Consider the following 20,644-nt stretch of genomic DNA (forward strand, 5'->3'; position numbering starts at 1 on the left):
AGCTCAATAAAGTCACCTTGTGTACCTTCATGGAACAGTTACCAGTGTTCCCTCTTACCAGTCTTTCTTGCTCTGGAGTGAGAAAGGTCAGCTGTGAAATGAGCAAAGGGAAGTGCTTCATCTTGGCTTGGCAGGTACAAAACAATCACCACTTGTCTTTCCAGTTTTTGGATTTGTCAGTGTCGGGGATCCCACTGCACAATTTAGTTTCAGAGTTGGGAGGGAGGAAGGATGTTCATCGCACTTACTGGTGGGCATCTCCCCATGGACCAACTCAAGAAGATTGTGGGAGGTCCACAAGCAATATTTGTATGTTCCACATTCTGATCAAACCCCCTTTCCACAATCTGTTTTCCAGTGATATTGGGATGGCTGCTTGACCAGATCACTTGTATTATTGTATTGATTACATTTTCAACCATCACGTACTGTAATATCAAATCTCCTTCCTTCCTTCCTTCCTTCCTTCCTTCCTTCCTTCCTTCCTTCCTTCCTTCCTTCCTTCCTTCCTTCCTTCCTTTTTGGGGGGGGGGGGACAGGTGGTGGTATCATATCTACAGTCCTTAAATGAGAAATGGAATTAGCTTAATGGGAGATAATGTTTTAGAATAAAACTGAGGATTCAGAAGGTTGGTAATAATGACAAGAGATCTATGCATCTCTTTCTTGTTCTTATTTTTTTTTTTTGGACATTCCCCATGAAGTAGCACTACGTTTGAGAAGGTGGGCTGTGCGGATGGGTGTGCGACAGCATATGTTGCTTTTAGATGAGACCCGGCTTGTCATGCTCACTTTGGAAAAGCTGCCTGTTGACTTCAGTGTGGATCAGTGCTGTGCAGGCTGGCTTCGCAATGTGTGTGTGTCCACTTTAAGAGGGTTCATCTGCAATGCAGCTGTTAGCTGGGAAGTTCTGTAAATCAAGAAGGAGCAAGCAAGTTCTGTGCTTGCCTGCAGTTGTAGCTGGGTCCTTATTACATCAGTGAGAGGGAGAGTAACTTGCATAGAGAGGCATTTCATTGGAAGGGATCATTGTTAGCAACAGCGGCTGGCACTGTGGCTCATTGGCCAGAGCCCTTCTTCTGCCTCTGTCTGCACTGATTGCCTGGGTAGAAAGTGATCCAGACAGAAGTGGGCAATAGCTGCGAAATTCTGATGTCCTCATCTTCTCCCTCTTTTCACTGCCTTCAGCCATGCGTTTCCTTTGCAACTGATGCTCTTATGATTTTCTGTGGTGGCCATTTTAATTTATGACCATGTTCTTGTGAAGGGGCTCCACAAGATCCTGTTCTTATTCGGTATATGAAAGAATGTATAGGTTTTGACATAAATGCGTCTTTTTAGGCAACAGCAAAATGCTTCTGCCGTTGGGAGTGTCATGTGGCCATGTGACTTGCTGGGCAAAGCCACAGTGACAGTCGCATGATTTACTCACAGGCATGAGAAATTGTATTCGTACTGCCAGCCCTTGCTATATTTTCCACTTGTGTGTGACTGTAACTCCCTGCTTGGCCCCAGCAACATGAGGAACACACACTGCGGTCAGTTTTACACACCAGATGGCTGCAGTGGGAAGAAATGCGAGAGAGCTGTACTTCCTGTTTTCTCTGCAGCTGGTTCACCGATCAAAAAGGTGCATGTGGGGAAAATGTTGGAAGATGCTTCTGCATCCATAGCCTGAACGTAGCTCTGATTTACAATGCATCACAAGTCCTGTCTTGATTTTAATGGTTTTGCAGGATGCTGAAATACTGGGGGAAGCCTCCACAGATAAAGGAGGCTCTCCTTTGCAGACAAGACAGCCTCTATTGGTAGAGGGCAAAGTGAAAGGTAGAAAGGACCAGAGCTGGACATTCCGCCTAGCTCCACATGATTAAATTGAATGTGAAAGAACACTGTAATATGGCCTATGTGTTTAATGCAGGTGTGGAAAACAGGAAATGCACATCTTTGCAAGCTTCCAGGTAAAACATGAAGCCTCTTTGAGATTTGGTAGTACTCATTCTAAAATTCCATGGGGCTGTGAGGATAACACAGGGGAAAAACAGGAGACAGTGCTGAATTAGTGTTCATCTCAGAGTGCAGGACGTAATAATGAGCTCAAACTACAGGAAGCAAGATTTAGGCTGAATATCAGGAAAAACCTCTTAACTGTTAGAGTGGTACAACAATGGAACCAGTTACCTTTCGAGGTGGTGAACGCTCCAACACTGGAGGCATTCAAGAGGAAATTGGATAGCCATCTGTTAGATCTGCTTTGATCTGGATTCCTGCATTGAGCAGGTGGGTTGGACTCACTGGCCTTATAGATCCCTTCTGACTCAATTATTATATATTTCTGTCACTGTAATAATAGATTGGATGAAAGCAAACAAACAGAAGTTTGATCCAAATGAGGTGGTAGGGCTGCGGTTCAGTAGAAAATCAGATCAGTAATCATGCTATGGATGGGATTGTACTCTCTTTGAAGATTCAGGTTTGCAGTTTGAGTGTATGTCTGCATTCAACCCTAAATCTGCTTATCCAAATTTCTGCAGTGCACTGCAAAGCTGTCACATTAAGGCACCAGTCAGGAGAGTTCTCCTCCAGTAAGCTCCTCAACCAGTGAGCTGATTTGGACATGTGGAGGTTTGCCTGGCTGGGGAGACGGAGGAGAACTGGGTCCCTGAAAGTGGCCCCATCTCAAAGAACACTCCACCAGCTTGTGTGTTGATTACCGTGCCTTTGCTTGGCCAATATTTTCCCCCAACCCCCAGTGGGGAGAATGTGAGCTGGTGTATAGCGCATGAGGGAGTACTCCCTGTTAACTGTGGCAAGGATCAGTGTAAAATGTGGGAATTCTCCCCTTTGCTAGTTTTCAGGGGCTTGTGGTTTGAGTGCCCTCCGCCTAGGATGGATAGGAAGCCAGACTAGGCTCTCTACGGGGCCAAAAGGTTTCATTTCTTAATAAGTGTCAACATGTCTATTCCACCTTACTGTGACTCATTCCAGGGTTTCCTAAGTACAGTATAGAGTACTCTCCTTTCTCTTTTTCTGAGGCACCCTGGGGCTGTGGTGCTCACCCAAGGATATACAGGCTGGCTCTTCTCTTCAAAGATACAATAGGTAACTGAACTTTGGATCTCTGGCTCCACAGCCGGATGCCTAACTCACTGAACTATCCAGCCAACCCTTCCCATTTCTAGCATATAGAGTAAAATTCTGCCAAATAGGATGTTTACCTTTCTATATGCCATGTTGTTATCTTTAAAAAAAAGTTTGGATATCTTGCTTAGGACTCCTACCTCCCCATATCTTCGCATACTCATGTTTATCTACATATAAGAGAGAGTGCCAAGGGATCATGCTCAGACAAGACAGGATGATGTGTAAACTAGTATAAGCCACGTATAAACCATACCCCCATGTCCCATCCCCCTCTGACTTCTGCTGTGTAAGAGGCTATTTTTAGGGCCTGCTTCCTGGGATATGCTGCTCACAGCCGCCTATCGTGATGAAAATGTCACTGAGGCACAGGAGAGGACTCTTAAACCTTCTGCGAATATCTTTTCCATCCAAAATGTGCATGTGTTGGGTGGTAGCTCCAGAGAGAGCTCATGTGCTGCCATCAACTAAAAGGCATACCATAGAATGGCTAAGGTATTTTTCAATTAACTGAGGCACTGAAATTAGGTATTAAGATCCCCCAAGGTAATTGGAAAATGGGATATGAAGCTTGCCTTATTCCACAGTGTTCCTTGTTCAAATTTGGCATTTTCTACAGTGTACAGTTCTGTCTCATGGCACTGCTTGTTTCCTCAAAACTTTAATAAGTTGTTGGCAGAAAGGTATGACCCTGTCCTGAATATTTAATTTTACCTTTTTTAAAATCTTGGGAAGAGGGCATCTTCCTGTGGCACACTTTGGGCATAGAACTCAGTGCCCTATTTCTCTCTCCGTGTTAAAGCCAGTTTTAAGTTCACTTATTTTCCATATAGGGAATGGAAATCTTAAACACAAAGGCTGTGTGAAGGCGGAAAGATAGGTATTCATGTCTGAGAGAGAGAGAGAGAGAGAACTAAACACACTGGCTGAAGGATCTCTTGTGCCCTTAACTACTTATGAGCACATGTTAACTTTCCTTCTCTGCTTTTTCAGCAATAGAGTTTAAATATTTCATCCAGACCTTTTGTTCAAGCTTTGAAGGGTGGGAAGCTGTGGTGCCGTTGAAGCATTATGCTTAAATGTTTCTTTCCTGAGCCTGCAGGAAAAATAAAAAAGGCTTGAAAAGTTGTTTATAACTGCCATCCCAGAATGTAGCATCTCATTCCAGGCATCTCTTGGCATTTCTGGTTTCTGATTTTAACATTTAAGATTACATTTATCTGCAATCTAGAGGTTTTAAAAAACAAGCAAAACCCTGACCCTTCTAAAGGGTGTTTAAAACCATTTAAGTCCTTAGTAGTTGATAGGGCAAGTCGCTGATACCTCAAGGGCCACAGGTTCTGCATTCCTAATGTATAAGTGGTCACTTTGCGATCCATTCTTAAGAAATTTAAAAATTATTTAAACATAGAGATGGAATTAATATACTTTACATTTTGAAAGCATGTCATAAGTCATTCTTACTTAGGTTTAGTTTATGGTTCTTGGTAGAATCCTAAGAAGTTAAACTTTGCCTCAAAATGCTTTCATGAACTCCTCACGATTTCAGAGAAGTATGAAACTGGTCGTGAGATAGGTTGCTTAGACGTTTGAACCACTGAGGCAAGTAGAACAACCCAAGCCAATAGTTATCCCTGAGGGCGAAATATTAATCCATTTACCCCATTTAGACTTCTTTACGGGTTGTCTCACTTCCCTTTTTGATCTCTATCTATTGCTTTTCTGCTTTTCACTATAAATGTGGGCGACTATCTAGTATTGCTCCTAAATTACAGTATTTTAACAATAGTTCTTTGACTGTGTGGACCACAGCAAACTATGGCAAGTCCTTAAAGAAATGGGAGTGCCTGACCACCTTATCTATCTCCTGAGAAACCTATACGTGGCACAGGAAGCAACAGTTAGAACTGGATATGGAACAACTGATTGGTTCAAAATTGGGAAAGGAATACGACAAGGCTGTATATTGTCCTCCTGCTTATTCAACTTATATGTAGAATACATCATGCGGAAGGCTGGACTGGATGAATCCCAAGCTGGAATTAAGATTGCTGGAAGAAATATCAACAACCTCTGATATGCAGATGATACCACTCTGATGGCAGAAAGTGAGGAGGAATTAAAGAACCTCTTAATGAGGGTGAGAGCGCAAAAAATAGTCTGAAGCTCAACATAAAAAAAAAAAAAAAACTAAGATCATGGCCACTGGACCCATCACCTCCTGCCTAATAGAAGGGGAAGAGATGGAGACAGTGACAGATTTTACTTTCCTGGGCTCCATGATCACTGCAGATGGTAACAGCAGCCATGAAATTAAAAGACCCCTTCTTCTTCGGAGGAAAATGATGACAAACCTACACAGCATCTTAAAAAGCAAGACATCACCTTGCCGACAAAGGTCCTCATAATCAAAGCTATGGTTTTTCCAGTAGCGATGTATGGAAGTGAGAGCTGGACTATAAAGAAGGCTGACCACCGAAGAATTGATGCTTTTGAATTGTGGTGCTGGAGGAGGATCTTGAGAGTCCCCTGGACTGCAAGGAAAACAAACCTATCAATTCTAAAGGAAATCAATCCTGAGTGCCCACTGGAAGGACAGATCATGAAGCTGAGGCTCCAATACTTTGGCCATCTCATGAGAAGAGAAGACTCCCTGGAAAAGACCCTGATGTTAGGAAAGTGTGAGGGCAAGAGGAGAAGGGGACGACAGAGGCTGAGATGGATGGACAGTGTCACCGAAGCGACCAACATGAATTTGACCCAACTCCGTGAGGCAGTGGAAGACAGGAGGGCCTGGCGTGCTGTGGTCCATGGGGTCACGAAGAGTCGGACACGACTAAACGATGATCTAGTATTGCTCCTAAATTACAGTATTTTAACAATAGTTCTTACTCTGTTGGGAATTTCATCTGTACTTAAGTGTTTCAGATTAAAACAACTCAAAAGTTGCACCGGGGAACTGTATCTTAAGAAAGCTTTAATTATAGTCCCCCAAGAGTTCTCTTTCCATGTCCTTGCTGCCATTTAAATTATGCTCTGGCATTATCTGTTTCTGTCACCTCTGAAGAATGGAAGTAGAGCAGCCTGTAAACTCTGCTGAGGGAGGTAAAGTAGCACTTTTACCAGTAATTCAGGGTGCATTTGGATACCACAACCAGCCAGAGATCTGCAGAATCAGGACCAAGACAGCAGGCTGATGCATACTGCTTGGTTGCTCAGAACGGTTATAACAATCTGTCTCCTAATTAGTGCAACTTTATTGGCGTAATATATACCAAAGAAACTTGTTACATTTCAAAAAAAGAAAACACTAGGTTGTTGCTAATACTGAGTGAAATGCTAAGGAAAGCAGAATTTTTCAGAAATCGGGCTTGATAGGAATGCAGCAAAATGTTACTACATGCTGCCTGGTTACTCCTTTTACAAGAGGAAGGGCCTAAATGTATCACAGTGGATTGTGATGGTGGGATAGGGATAGGACAAGCCAGAATATTGGCTGTGGGTATTAGAATGGCTGAACTCATATTGCTTAGGATAGTAAATTGCCATGAGAGTATGCCCATTTGAATCTGTGGAACTTAATAGAAGAGTTGACTCACCAAATCACTGATTCAGTGGGTCTACTCTAGTGTGACCTACTATGCTAAGCAATGGAATTTCAGCCAATAAGCAAATCATAATTGGAAGGTATGTTTGTTGGGTTGCTCTGTCTCACATGGAGGGAGCAACTGGGCAATGTCCATGCTGCCTTACTAAAAAAAAAAAAATTCTCACAAACGATGTTTAATAAGCTTTTACTAGGTTCAAAAGATAAAATAGTTAAGAAAATGTATAACTATCGGTTAGAAATCAAAATGCAAGATGAAATGGTTAAAGAATGTATGATTAAGTGGGCACAAAACATAGGCCATAATATTGATATTGATCAATGGTTGAAAAAATGGCAAAATAATATAAAGCTTACAAGATCGGTTAATTTTAAGGAGAATATATGCAAGATGTTTTATAGGTGGCATATGACTCCAGAAAAATTGTCGAAGATGTATACAGATGTATCAAATGTGTGTTGGAAATGGGAAGCACATGTGGGAAGCTATTATCATATGTGGTGGTCATGTAGAGTAGCGAAGCAATATTGGAAAAGAGTACATGCTGTGTTGCAACAAATATTGCTCTGTAAGGTGCCATTAACCCCAGAACTGTTTTTATTGAGTATGATACCTGATAACATAGATAAGACAAAGGAGTATATAGTTATATACATAGTCACTGCAGCCAGAATTTTATATGCCAAAAATTGGAAAAGTCCGACGGTACCGAAACGAGATCTTATAGAGAAGATAAGGGAAAAAGCGGAAATGGACATTTTATCAGAAGTGATGAAGGACTGTCCTTTACAAAAAGCAACTGAAAGATGGGACTTATTCTATAAATGGATTGAGTCAATAGACACCCTATGAAGAGCATACAGTGAAATGAGAATTTAAATCTGGAAGGCAGAAAATAGTAAAAAGAGCAATCTGAAATTTTGATATGGCAATATGTATAGAATGGATGTTAGTATGTTTATTGTTACTCCTTTCCCCCCTTAACCTCAATTCCCTTTTTCCTTTCTGTCACCCCTTGTTAAAAATAAATTTTTTAAAAATTCTCAAGATATATTTTTATTGTAGCTTGTGTTTTATTTTTACAGTGAAACATGTTGCAGGGGCAGATGTTATCCCATTCAACTTTTCCTCACTATTCTATGAGGGGAAACTGAGATTCTAATATATATTTAATACATTGGAACAATCCCTACACCTTCATGGTACATCTGATACTGCAGCTTGTCTTCCCTTTTTCCTTTTGGCTGCCATGCACTTCAGCCAAAGGATATACCGTGCTTTTACTTTAGAGGTGAGAACTCTTTGGCTGTCCAAATCTTTCAGACTGCTACTTTCTTAACCTCTTACTTTTGTCTCTGTTATGTAGGGTTCTGAAACATCTGCAGTGGTTCTGCACTCCTGCTTTACATAAAGATAATCCCTCTTCCTCATTGAGCATGTATGCACACACATCTACACACACGCACACACACAATCAGAAAAAAAAAAAGAATGCTGAAAGCCTGATTGGATTAGCTCCTCAATTATAACAACTAGGTGTTATACCCAGCTTGCTGGGGTGTAGCCTGTATAATTAACATGTAAACTGCCCAGAGAGTGCTTAAAGCACTGTGGGGCAGTATTTAAGCAGCGTGCTTTGCTTTAGGTTTGTTTTTACTATGTGACTTGGTATGTTTTGTGTGATGTGTCTGAGGGAATGGATTGTAATCTTCTGCAGAGTCAAACTGAAATAAGACTGGTTTAAGATGTTAGAGTTCGTTTTTGTTGTACATATTAAACAGACTAACATGGTTTCCTCTTCAAAAAATCCTCAGTTATATTTATATGGAATTGTTGAAAAAGGAGGCAGAGAACGACCAACTGATTCAGTTCACAAATCTGTTTTTTTGTCTTTTTGTGGCACTGACAAATTTAAATCAAGGTGTGGTTAGAAATTAGCTTTCAAATTCTCATTTAAGGGAAAGTGACTCTGTAGCCCTCCTGTTCAGGCATTATCTATTCGCCCCTACTTCCATCCCCTGTATGAACAGGAGTGCCACCTAGCCCCTTCCCTATCCATTGTCACTTTTTAAAAGATGAAAAGTGACACATTTGCAGGGGGAGCGGTTCTTGCTTTTGAGCATAGCCTACATACATGCAGAAGTGTTTTCTTAACAAACGTATCATTTTTCATGTGAAGAAAGCAGGAATGGGGAAGAATAGAGCAGCTAGGCCCTTGCCTACTCTCATGATGGAGAAAAGCAAAGTAAGCAACATTATAAAAAGGCTTGTGTGAATACATCTGTGTAAATGATTCTAACCCCCCCCCCCCAAATCATCCACCTACTAAGAAAGCAAGGATTCCTCCTGCTGATCTGCCCTGTTTTGTATTTTCGTAACTGGCTCCAATGATTGATGACCAACTACTGTCCAGCTATCCATGCTTTGTGTTTGTGAATTCCATAAGGCTCGCTGATGTCAACTTTATTACAGAAATTGACCATCTGTTGGTGTGGGCCAATCTGCTGAGTCCTCCGTGTTGAAGCCTGGACGACAGAGGTACCTGAGAATACAGATATCTCACTCTAGTGCAGAGGCAGAAATACTTGCAAGCTTTTCTTGGCCCGTGTATCTGGAGCTGTTATATAAGGGCCTGGCATTTAGAGCAAGCAAACCTATCCTCTTTATGCTGCATTTTGAAAAATGAAGTTTTCACATGCACTGGTTTGGTCCAGCACATGCGTTCCTAGACACAGAAGCACTCACGTTGATTGACTGGAATTTCTAACTTTAATTCAGACACCTAATCCTCTTATGTGGTTATGATAATTAATATGACCATTCCTCTGCAAAACAGATTCTAAAAACCCCTTCAGACCTCGTGAACGGTAATCTTGCACTGCAGAGCTAGTTGGCTGGAAGAAAATAAAGGGGATCCTGTCATGTCTTGCCTTTCATTGACAATGTTTCGAAATGACTTGTTTGAAGAGTGATCTGTGGACTGGATATAGAAGGGCTGTGTGGGGGTTGTGGAGCTTTCCCCTCGTAGAAGTGTGGTTGTTGTTGGCAATTTGGAGCATACAATGGTGTGTGCGCTTTTTTTTTGAAGTTTGCAGTGTCATGTACAGAAATCTCGAGCTATTAGTAAAGTACATTACCTGCACATTTGTGTACTCACGGGGATGGGAAAGCCAGTGATGAAAGAATGTTCATTGACTAGAAATAAAAGGGTACTTAGATAATGATTCTAATAATGGAGGGACATCAGTGTTGCTGTTTGCACAAATCACCATCCTTTTCACCTTCTCATGCCTGTTTGTTCTCGTGCATGCTGTTTACTCTCCTTCCCTAGTTCCTGTGAATGAGTAAAAACGGAAGATTTCTATTTATGAAAAAAGAACACCTGTCCCTCCTCGCCCCCAGTAATTGTTTATTTTAATTTTGTGCATAGTAGAATTACATTATCCAGGTCGCTGTATGTATAATCTCCTATAACCCAATGTCTTATGGTTCGTTTTCCAGCAGGAATCAGAAAGAGTGTTCATCCCCAGGAAATCCTTGGAGGCCAGGCAAGCCCTTGTGCTTCTGTTTGGCAGTGGAGTGCAGTCCACTTACCTTATTATTATTTATTTAACTGATATGCCGCCCACACTACCCAAAGGTCTCTGGGCAGCTTACAACAATTACCTTTAAAAAAACTTAACCCTTCTTCCACACTGCAGTCTGTTACTATCACAAGGGAATAATGTTCTTCCTGTTGCCATCTTAAGAGAATGATGTCAAGATGGAGGTCCAAGAAATATTTTAACTGGATGCTAGTGTGTGTATGTGGATGCACAAGCACAAACGTACAAAATACTATCTTCTCTCTGGGACAGAAGAACCAATTGAAGCTGTAATAGTTATTAAATACAAGCACTAACAACTGATTTATGGAAGCAGTCTTTGGAAAAAAAAGTATGGATTTTCAGAAATAATATGTTAAGCTTGCTGTCCTTCGTGGGCCATCTATTTCTTGGCTGGATACAGCATTTTTTTTTTACAAGCTGATTTCAAGAGCATCTGGTTACAAGCATGTTATGTTACAACCATGGCTGCTGTGGTCTAAAAAAGAATTTGCAAATGCAGGATGCAGTTAGCTTCAGCGGGTCCAAAAAGCTCCAGCCAGGTTGTTAACTGTCTGGATATAGGAATCACATACCCTCCCAGCCCCCCAAAATCAGCTCCACTGATCGCCAGTCTGTTTCTGGGCACAGTTCGAAGTGCTGGTTCTAGCTTATAGATCCCTAAATGGCTTGGGTCAAAGCTATCTCAAGGACCATGTCTCCCTCCATGAGCCTGCTCAGGTGTTAAGATCATCAGGAGAAGCCTTTCTCTCGGGTGCATTTGGTTGGGACCCGGGAGAGGGTCATTTTTGTTGCTGCTACCAAACTTTGGAACTCCCTCCTGCAGGAGGCAAGGCTGGCCCCATTTTTCCTGTCCTTCCGCCTTTCTCTTCAGGCAGGCTTCCCATTAGTGCTTGGCTGTCTGGGAGTGTTGTGCCTTGTTGCTTTGAATCTGTTTTTGCTGTTGATTTTGTTTACCATTTTCAGTGTGGTATTTGTTTTATTCCTTCGGATTATGAGGGTCCAAGAGTGCTGGGAACTCTGATTCAGTCTTTTAATGTATTAACTACCCTTCCCAGTTTGGCATCCTCCACAAATATTAATATCTTCTATATACTTTTATCCATGTTGATCAAAATGTTAAACAACCCCAGGCCCAGAACAGAACTCTGTGGGCTTCCTGCTTGTTGCTTCTTTCTGAAATGATAAGGAACCTTTGGTGAGCACTCTTTGGGTGTGGCCCATCAAACACTGCAAACCCACTTAATAGTCACATTGTCCACTTCACATTTTACTCGGTTGGCCACAAGAATGCTACAGAGGGCTTGCTGAAATCTTATCTGAATGTTGCATGAACAGCCTTCTCCAGATCCTACCAAGCTTGTAATTATTATTTTTTTTAGAGCTCTTCCTACCACTTCTGCAGCTTGGGAAAAGAATTTTCTGGCTGGTGCACTTTCCTTATGTGGGAGCTGTGCCCTGATTTCCCTCGCTTTTATTTTATTTTATTTTACCTTTCTCTCCTAGTAGAGAGGGGCAACATATAGCAAATTTAAAATCAACAGTTAATTAAAATAAATTGATTACATTTTTAAAATATTATATATGTGCATTTTAAATATTGTTTTAAAAATAAATTGCAAAAGATCTCCCCATTTCAATTGCCTCCTGGCTTCCCAAAAGCCTCTTTAAAGAGATATTTAAGAGTCACGAGCTGTGGACCCTGGACCTGGGTCTCATGAATTAGTCCTGGTAGTGTCACTGAAACAAAATCCTCAGCAGCCGTCTGACCTATCCTGTTTCTTTGTATTTGTGAATTTAATCAGAGAATGCCAACTGGAAACCTGACTATTCAGGCAAGCCTTCCCTCCAGCCACCTCTTGATTTATTTTGTTCTCTCACCTCGAGTCTTTGTCTATTGATATATTATTTGTACCATATTTTAAATGGTTTATTTTATATGCTGTTAGCCGCCCAGAGTAGTCGGTTGACTAAATGGGCGACGTACAAATTCAATAAACAAATAAATAGAAACAAACAGAAAACTCAGAACTACCTCAAGAAGCAAAAGCTACTAATTAAGAGCTAGTTAATGAGATGAGAAAATAAAACAAATGCCGATACTGTATTTCATGAGTAAATAATACTGTATACGGAAGTAACAAGTTAGTATTTTATGACCAGAAAGTTTGGATTTGACATGTTTGTAATGATTTTTAATTCTAATAGTTATCTTTAGATTAAAATTTTATGCACAGTCTTTTTTTGTAAAAACTGAGACTTCTAAAAATCCGTTGTGAAGGAAATAATCAATCATTCAACCTGCAACTCTGTGATATTAACCGTCTCAGTGAGAAAATGAATATAATTTGCCACATGTCTCCATCTAATGAAGCCCATTTGTTCTGGGCAAATTTAATCAAGTAGTATTGTTTACATCTGGAAAATACAAGATTTGTTTCTAAAATCAAGTAGTGAAACAAATTCACAAGTTGCATAGTCAGGAATCGCATCCTAGTTGTATCAGAATGGTAGATATTTTGCCAGTAACACCTATTGAGGGAAGGTGACCAGCCTTTTGCAGCCTTCTTCCATTTTATAAGCAGAAAGAACATTCAGGTTTTATAATATTCTGACTCCAAACCATTATGTCCAGATTTTACCATTTTTTAGTCCTTGGTTTTGATTTCTGTATGATTTCTTTCTTTTCTTATAGGAAATTCCAGGCACTCTGATATAACAGGAGAAAATAGTTTTGCAACAGTAATGATTGCAGAGTAATTTTTTTAAAGTTTTCACATTGTGCTTTGTATGGAAATTGTACTTAAGTGTTCATTCTGATTTCTCAGTAGAAGAAATGTTTCTGTTCCTTAGTCATCATAACAGGTAATTATGCCCTCTTGCTCAGTCATGTCATCTTCTGGTTGCTGCACAATGGTGGGGGGTGGGGTTTCACTTAACTAGGGCTTATTGGGGGGGTAGCGCTTATATTATGAGCATCCTGAAAAATCATACTAGGTCTTATTTTCAGGTTAGGTTTTATTTTCAAGGAAACTGGGTCCTGAAACGAAATTTCAGCATCTTGTTGTATATTTATTGGTTTCATTCTAAAGAAATACTCTTCCTCCTCTTTCATTTAAGCCAGCAGGCCAAGGGTCTGAAGTTCTGTGGGTCAGAGAGTACATTTGGACTCTGGAGAAAATTCTGTGAGCATGTTCAGAGAATGACTTTTACTGTGTTAAGTAGCCAGGCAAAAAACCACAGATTTCCCAGAAAGCAAACTGGTGAAACTAAAAGAAAAGTAACATGCCCAAGAATCTAAGTGAAGGATAAATGTGAGGTTCAAAATTTGAAACATAAAATCACTCTTTCAAACCCATAGTTTTTTAAAAAAAAATTGTGTGTGCTCATTTACATACAAAGATCCCCAGCCATCAAAAATCTCTCTGGCAAAACATGTATCACCTCCAAACAAATCTATGTATTAAGAAGATTGCCAAGGTGAGGAAAACAGTCAGTTTTGTCCATTATTACATTAATATATTTACTTTACTTTTATTGAACTTTTACCCCGCCCCTCTAGACAAAGTCTACTCGGGGTGGCTTACATGAGTAATAAAACACAATAAAATAACATACATAATAAAACCTACTAACTAACAAACTAATGTCTATATACATTGTCAAGATGGGATAGTTAAGAAACAGAAAATCAGTTAATGGTTGAGTTTTTATCTCATTCATTGTAAACCACTTAGAATAGCACATTGCATTAATGGGGTGGAATACAAATTTAAGAAATAAATAAATGTGCCTAAAGAGGTAAGAACTCTCAAAATAATCTAAACTGGAAATAACTCTTAATTAAAAAATTAAAAAGTATAATCATATTGAGGAGTTTAAAACACGACAGGCACTCGATCCTTATAGGCATCTTTCAGTCTTGAGAGACTATGGTAGCATGCTCTGTATGGAGGACTTAGAACAGCATCTAGTGTTTTGATGCTGTATGTGAAGCTGGAGTGTCCTCTCCAGAGCACGAAGCCTGGGTAAAATAATATGGAGGATAGGCTGTTACCCAACCAGCAAATTCCCCCCCTCCACGTCACTGAAATAGTCCAATGGAAAGGCAAGAGCCAATACAACTGGTTTCAGCAACGTCGCAGAAGTTGACAGAATGACACGAACTGCCTCCGGGACAATTTACCCAATTTACTGATCTCAAAAGGATGGAAGGCTGAGTTAACCTTGAGCTGATTTACCTGAGCCTGTTGGGATCAAAGGTTGTGAGCAGAGTCCTGGCTGGAACTTGAAAGTTTTCTTTTATTTTGTCAACTCCTAGAATATTTCAGTGAGGACTACACAGGCAGTGCTTCCTTGGGGATTGCAGAAGTCTTTGATTTAAAAAAGTATATGTTTCCAAACACTTAACCCAACTAATGTGTAAATGTGGCTTGCAAGAAGCCAGTAGTTGCAGTCTCATGAAGCACTAGGTCTAAGTGAACACTTGGACCCAATTTAGATGTGTGGTATGTAACCATAGTTCCATCTTTCAGGAACCTCAAAATGCCAGATGCAGGGGAGGGGTATCAGGAGACAAGAATCTAGTTGTCTCATGTGCTCCCAGAGGCGTCTGGTGGGGCCACTGTGAGATACAGGAAGCTGGACTAGATGGGCCCTTGGCCTGATCCAGCAGGGCTCTTCTTATATTCCTTATGTTCTTATGAATCAACCTGCTGAGGAGGAGGAGGAGAAATATCTGATTCTTCATTTTAAGTAATTGCACTTTGTCTTTAGCTCTGAATTGACTGAAGTATGAAATTTATTAAATTAAAATGTGATGAATCTCAGCCTTTTAAAAACAAATCATACTTTAAATTAGCAAGAGTTTGGTCTTGCTAGTACATGAAGACATACTGTTGTTAGTTTAAATTTAGGGATTCATAAATATTTCTGCTCTGTATGTATATTTCATGCAGAAAATATTGCAGGTGTTTGTTGTTCACACACACATCGGTAAGTAAATTTGTGTATGATCACCAGTTGCATATATACATGTTTTCACTGCACAGCTTACCCAATATGCCTTTTTATACACTGTTATCCCTAATGTGCACATTTTTATAAGTCACTTCCTGCAATTTGAAAATATGAAAACTGAAAATTCTGTTTGCTTTACATTTTACTTTGGAACATACATTGAATGATATTAAAGTGCAAGCCAAGCAGATTACGCTAAGAGTGTAGGGTAGTTGTGATGGTCAACTTTAAAGTGATTGTGGCTCTTACTGAATTGTAGGACAATGGAAAAGAAAAGAGTAAGGGACACTAACTGTTTGCAGCAGTAAACTTCTAAAATCGGGTGCATGGATGTTTGTTGATCACCCTTCTGCATGCCAGGGCTTCTAGGGCAATTAAAATAGTCAAAACCAGATTTAAAACAGTGAGAACAAATTAGAAACATTAAAAAGAGAATTCTAAAATGTTTAAAAACAGATTTTAAACAGTCTTCAGAAGAAAATTTTTTAAAAATCATAGAGACCAGAGAACTTTTGAAATAGGTTTAGTTGCACATTGGAAATTGAACAGAAAGAAACTAGTTTAATTTCCTTTGGGACGAAGTTCCATAATGGAGTTGCTGCTACTAAGAAAGCCCAGTCTTTTGTATCCATCAATCTAGCCTCTTGAGGTGGTGGGGTATGTAACAGGCCTCTGTCGGAGACATCAAATTCCTTACAGGTACATACTAGAGGAGATGGCCTTTTAAGATATCCTGACCTCAACTTATGTAGGGCTTTATATGTCAACACTGACATCTTGAATTGAGCTTGGAAGCAAATTAGAAGCCAGTGTAGTTCGTTCCAGACCAGGGTTGCATGGTCTCTGAAATATACTTCAAACAAGAGACTGACCACTGCTTTTTGCACCAGGTGCATCTTCTGAACACTTTTCAAGGGCAGCCCCAAATACAGTGTCACAGTAATCTGATTAACTAGGTTCAAGATTTTATGTGTTTGTTTGTTTGTTTGTTTGTTTGTTTGTTTGTTTGTTTGTTGTATTTATACCCCGCCTATCTAGTCATTTCGACCACTCTAGGCGGCTTACAACAAGTGATAACAAGTTCTAAAAAATTTATAACAATTAATTAATTAGATGATTCTATAAGATGGGAAAAATAAAAATAAATCAAATAAAGAGAGAGAAAAAAGGAAAGAGGACAGGAATTAACTGGAAGGGAAGGCCTGCCTAAACATCCATGTTTTTAGTTGGTTCTTAAAAGTACCCAGCGAGGGTGCAGCGCGAATCTCTGGAGGTAGGTTATTCCAGAGACGAAGATCACTCCAAACTTACAAAACTGGTTCTTTGGGGAAGTACAACCCCATCCAGATCTGAAATCCCAATCCCACATAGGCCTTTTTAGTGTCAGTAAAGCTTCTGCATTGTCTGGATTGGGCCCCAGTTTCTTTAACCCGTGTCCAGTCTCTTAGTGCATCCAGACACTGATTCAGGACTTCTACAACATTAGTAGACAAAGGGTGCTGGAGCTGGATGTCATCAGCATAGTGATGAGCCCCAACTCCTGAACTCTGGATGATCTCTGCCAGTGACTTCTGTAAATGTTAAAGAGTAGAGACGGCATTCATGGGCCCTGAGGATGTTGTGAGGTTTATGTCTGATGTTGTGCTCTCTTGTGTGGAAAATAGGGTCCTGACAGATCAGACCCAGGCCTTGTCAGTTAGGTACATAAATCCTTCTTTCTTCATTTCATGCCTATCCCACATGTGAGGGATTCCCGGTAGGGATTATCACAGACTAAGATACTGTTATTAGAATAATCGTAGCCCTCTGTGTGGACCAGCTTGTAAGCCTGGAAATGATGGAAGAACATGACAGATCAGGCTACAGTAATAGCATCTTGTACATAGTGCTCCTGTTCACAGAGCATGGAGTGCTCATTTGATTAGCCTGTATTGTGGAAGATTCTATGCTAGTTCAGGGACTATGTGACCTCCAGCAGTTCCTGCCTACAGTTTTAGGGTTGGATTGATGTATGTGACATGAAGAGCACTTCCTTTTGGGGGCACAATATCACATAAAATTAATGAAGGATTTGTTAAGCCCAGGGCTGGTCACGTTCTGTTCTGAGAACCCAAATGCAGGCTGAATTTTTGCAGATTCATATCAACTGACTTAAGTTGCACATTTCATTGCCATCATTTTTTTGTTTGCTTTTGCTTTCAAGGAGAAGTTTTGTAGGTAAATGTGGGAATGAGTGAGCTTGTTTATACTGGGTGGCACCGCAATGGAACTGAAGGCTTCACTGTCAAATGCTGAGGTAAACTTGAACTAAACGGGGTGCTCCTGTAACCACACATAGCAATAGGGCATTTGTTTTAGAGCACCTCAGAAACCTTATTTTATCCTTACAACAACAGTTTCCTAAATTAAGTTGTTATTATCCTTGTATTCTAGGTGGGGAACTGAAGCTTACAGAAAGCAGCTTGCCTAAGACCATCCTGATATGATTGTGATTAATGGCAAAATTATAGTCAAACTGAAATCTTCCTCATTTGCAATCCCTTAGCCATGTGGCATCCATTTTTGGTATCACTGCTTTTTATAATCAGCATTTTAAATAAGCAACTTAAACTGGTAGTGTTGTGAAAGTCCCTGGCAGGCCATCTGCCATTCTTCTGATAGTGCTGGTGTGTGTGTGAGAGTGAGGGTATACATGTGCACACACACCAACTGCTCTTGATAATTGCAGTTTCAAATTTCTCCCAACAAAAAACTTTGTTACTGTTGTTGGGGACAATGCTTGCTTGTGTGGCCTTAGAGGTACTAAGTTCAGCGGGACACCAGGTATGGCGTTCGCCCTTGTGGCCCCTGCTTGTCTTTCCCTCACAAAGGCTCATGTCGCGTTTTCCTCTCACTGCCACCAGTGAGTGAGTGGATTACCTCAATCCACAATATAAATGATGTTTGTCTGAACACTTGACTTGTGAACAGAAACACAACTTATTTATTGAAGTGAAGCAGATTGAATAATAACAGAAGTTTCTCAGATAAACATTATACACAAGCAAATCATCAACAGTTCTCTCAGTACATACTTCTTTTCTCTTGCTATATCATTACCACCTTCTCTAACTATTTTCCTAACCAGCTCTCTCCCAGTATCTGTTCCCTCTCTCTGATTAACCAGCCCCTATCTGACTCTTCCTTTTCCCGCCAAGCCTCATGTAGCTGCTGACTCCGCCTCTCCAGTCCTCTCATAGGTTCATGCAAATCAGCTCATGAATATGAATAGCATGAGTGAAATGGGCGATCGTCACATTAGGCATCGTTTGTTTGTTTGTTTGTTTGTTTGTTTGTTTGTTTGTTCGTTCGTTCGTTCGTTCGTTCGTTCGTTCGTTCATTCATTCATTCATTCATTCATTCATTCATTCATTCATTCATTCATTCATTCATTTATTTATTTATTTATTTATTTATTGCATTTGTACCCCACCCATCTAGTCAGTCGACTACTCTGGGCAGCTTCCAACATATATGATAACAATTTAAAATATAACAAGATTTTAAACATCAATAAACAAGTTGTTCAAAATGGAAAAATAAGGAAAAAAGAGTGGGGGGGAAATCAAGTGTTAACTGGAGGGAAGGCCTGCCTAAACATCCAAGTTTTCAGTTGGCTTTTAAAGATGGCCAGCGAAGGGGCCGCATGAATCTCTGGAGGAAGGTTATTCCAGAGGCAAGGAGCTACCGCCAAGAAGGCCCGGTTTCTTGTTTTTTCCTTCTGGGCCTCCCTTGGCATCAGGCTCCTCAACCTCACCTCCTGACTCGATCAGGTGATACGGGTAGATTTTGGTGGGAGTAGGCTTTCCGCCAAGTATGGAGGCCGTAAACCATTTAGAGCTTTATATGTAAGCATTAAAAGTTTAAAGTCAACCCGGGACCGAATGAGCAACCAGTGCAAAGCGGCTAGATTTTCAAATATTATATTACCACAGTTCATGTTCTGCTTTCTACCTTTGACAGGGCAGGGAGGTGAATGCTGAAATAGTTCCTCAGTTGAAACTGAGATACTGTAGATTATTATCAGATAGATAATAGATAACATGAATGAAACTGAAATTCAGGGCTTCCACCTGTCATAACTCCAAAATCCAGAGGTGTGCAGTGCCTTGCTTAGGACTGACTGTTATCTCCAACCTTTGGATTTTGTTTTACTCCCTTGGATCAACATAGCCTCATTCTTTATTGTTCCTTTTGAAGAAATACAGATGTTAGTTTGTCAGCTTTAATTTGTGCATGAGATGAAATAGGGAAGTGAACTTTGTAGCAGAAGGCTACTTTCTATATGGTAGGGTGTATGTAGGCTCCTGATGTCTTCAGAGGAAGAATCTTAAGTAATACTCATGAGAGAACCTTTCCTTGGGTATCGCTGATAACTTTTGAGTTTTATAAACAACGATGTGAACAGTTTAAGTTTGCTGTCATGCAAATAGTATTTAGATAAAGCATATAAATTTGATTCCAAAGTTGGAAAAGAAGCACATAGTAGTGGAAGGCTTTGCTGAAAAGATGAGCAATGTTTTCTTACTTTATTGTGAATATCTGTATTCTATCTCTCCTCAGTAGAGCTCAAAGCAGCTCTCATATCTAAAGGAGGGTCATGACTGAGGGCTGTGTGGTAAGGAATGGGAAGGTAACAGCTGTCCTTTGAATCTGAACTGGACTTCATGCTCAACTGCAGATTTCTTTTGCATAGCCCTGTATGGCAAACAGCAGAGATGAACACTTCTCCTCACAGTCTTGTCTCTCTACTTTGGCATCCAGGTTTGTTCTGTTTCTTCTGAGGAATTGCATGTGGTGACATACGACAGTAGTTGGAACCACAAGCTCTTATTTTTCTCCGCCAGCTGTTGTGATCCATGCCTGTTTGTTTTTAATCAGTCAGTTGTGTTATTCCAATAGCTATGTATTAGTCATGAAGTCAAGTGGAGAATCAGTTTTAATAATCTGATTCACCCACTCTGTCCTTTCCTTGTAGGGAAATAAGGCTGAAAGATGACCGTCTCTTCTATCCCCAGAAAAGTACGTGGTGAATTCCTTTACGTTCCTGCTCATTTTGATGACTATTTACATGTGTCTGTTCTCTATGTGCCAGATGGCACTGTTTACACTGAACTTGATTACTTGCTCATAGAGAAGTACCACACCAACAGTCAACAGGTTTTCTCCAATTCAGTGGACGTATTTAAATCTTTTAGTTTAAAACTGTTTTAGTGTTGTATGCTACTTGGT

The 20,644-nt window shown here is 40.3% G+C and overlaps 1 protein-coding gene across 45 annotated transcripts in view; it reads left to right on the forward strand.

Annotated features, from left to right (window-relative positions):
- The window catches only part of CAMK2G (calcium/calmodulin dependent protein kinase II gamma), a 215,687-nt gene that overhangs the window by 31,336 nt on the left and 163,707 nt on the right, over positions 1-20,644 (forward strand). For 5 of the 45 annotated variants that reach the window (XM_072994965.2, XM_078391100.1, XM_078391108.1 and 2 more), the window contains exon 3: positions 20,391-20,434. The exons of the other annotated variants lie outside the window; for them this stretch is intronic. In XM_072994965.2, the coding sequence (XP_072851066.2) occupies positions 20,391-20,434 (44 nt within the window). The remainder of the gene's footprint in view (positions 1-20,390; positions 20,435-20,644) is intronic. 45 annotated transcript variants of the gene reach the window in all.

Source organism: Pogona vitticeps, chromosome 3 (genome assembly GCF_051106095.1).
Source record: "Pogona vitticeps strain Pit_001003342236 chromosome 3, PviZW2.1, whole genome shotgun sequence".
NCBI lineage: Eukaryota > Metazoa > Chordata > Lepidosauria > Squamata > Agamidae > Pogona > Pogona vitticeps.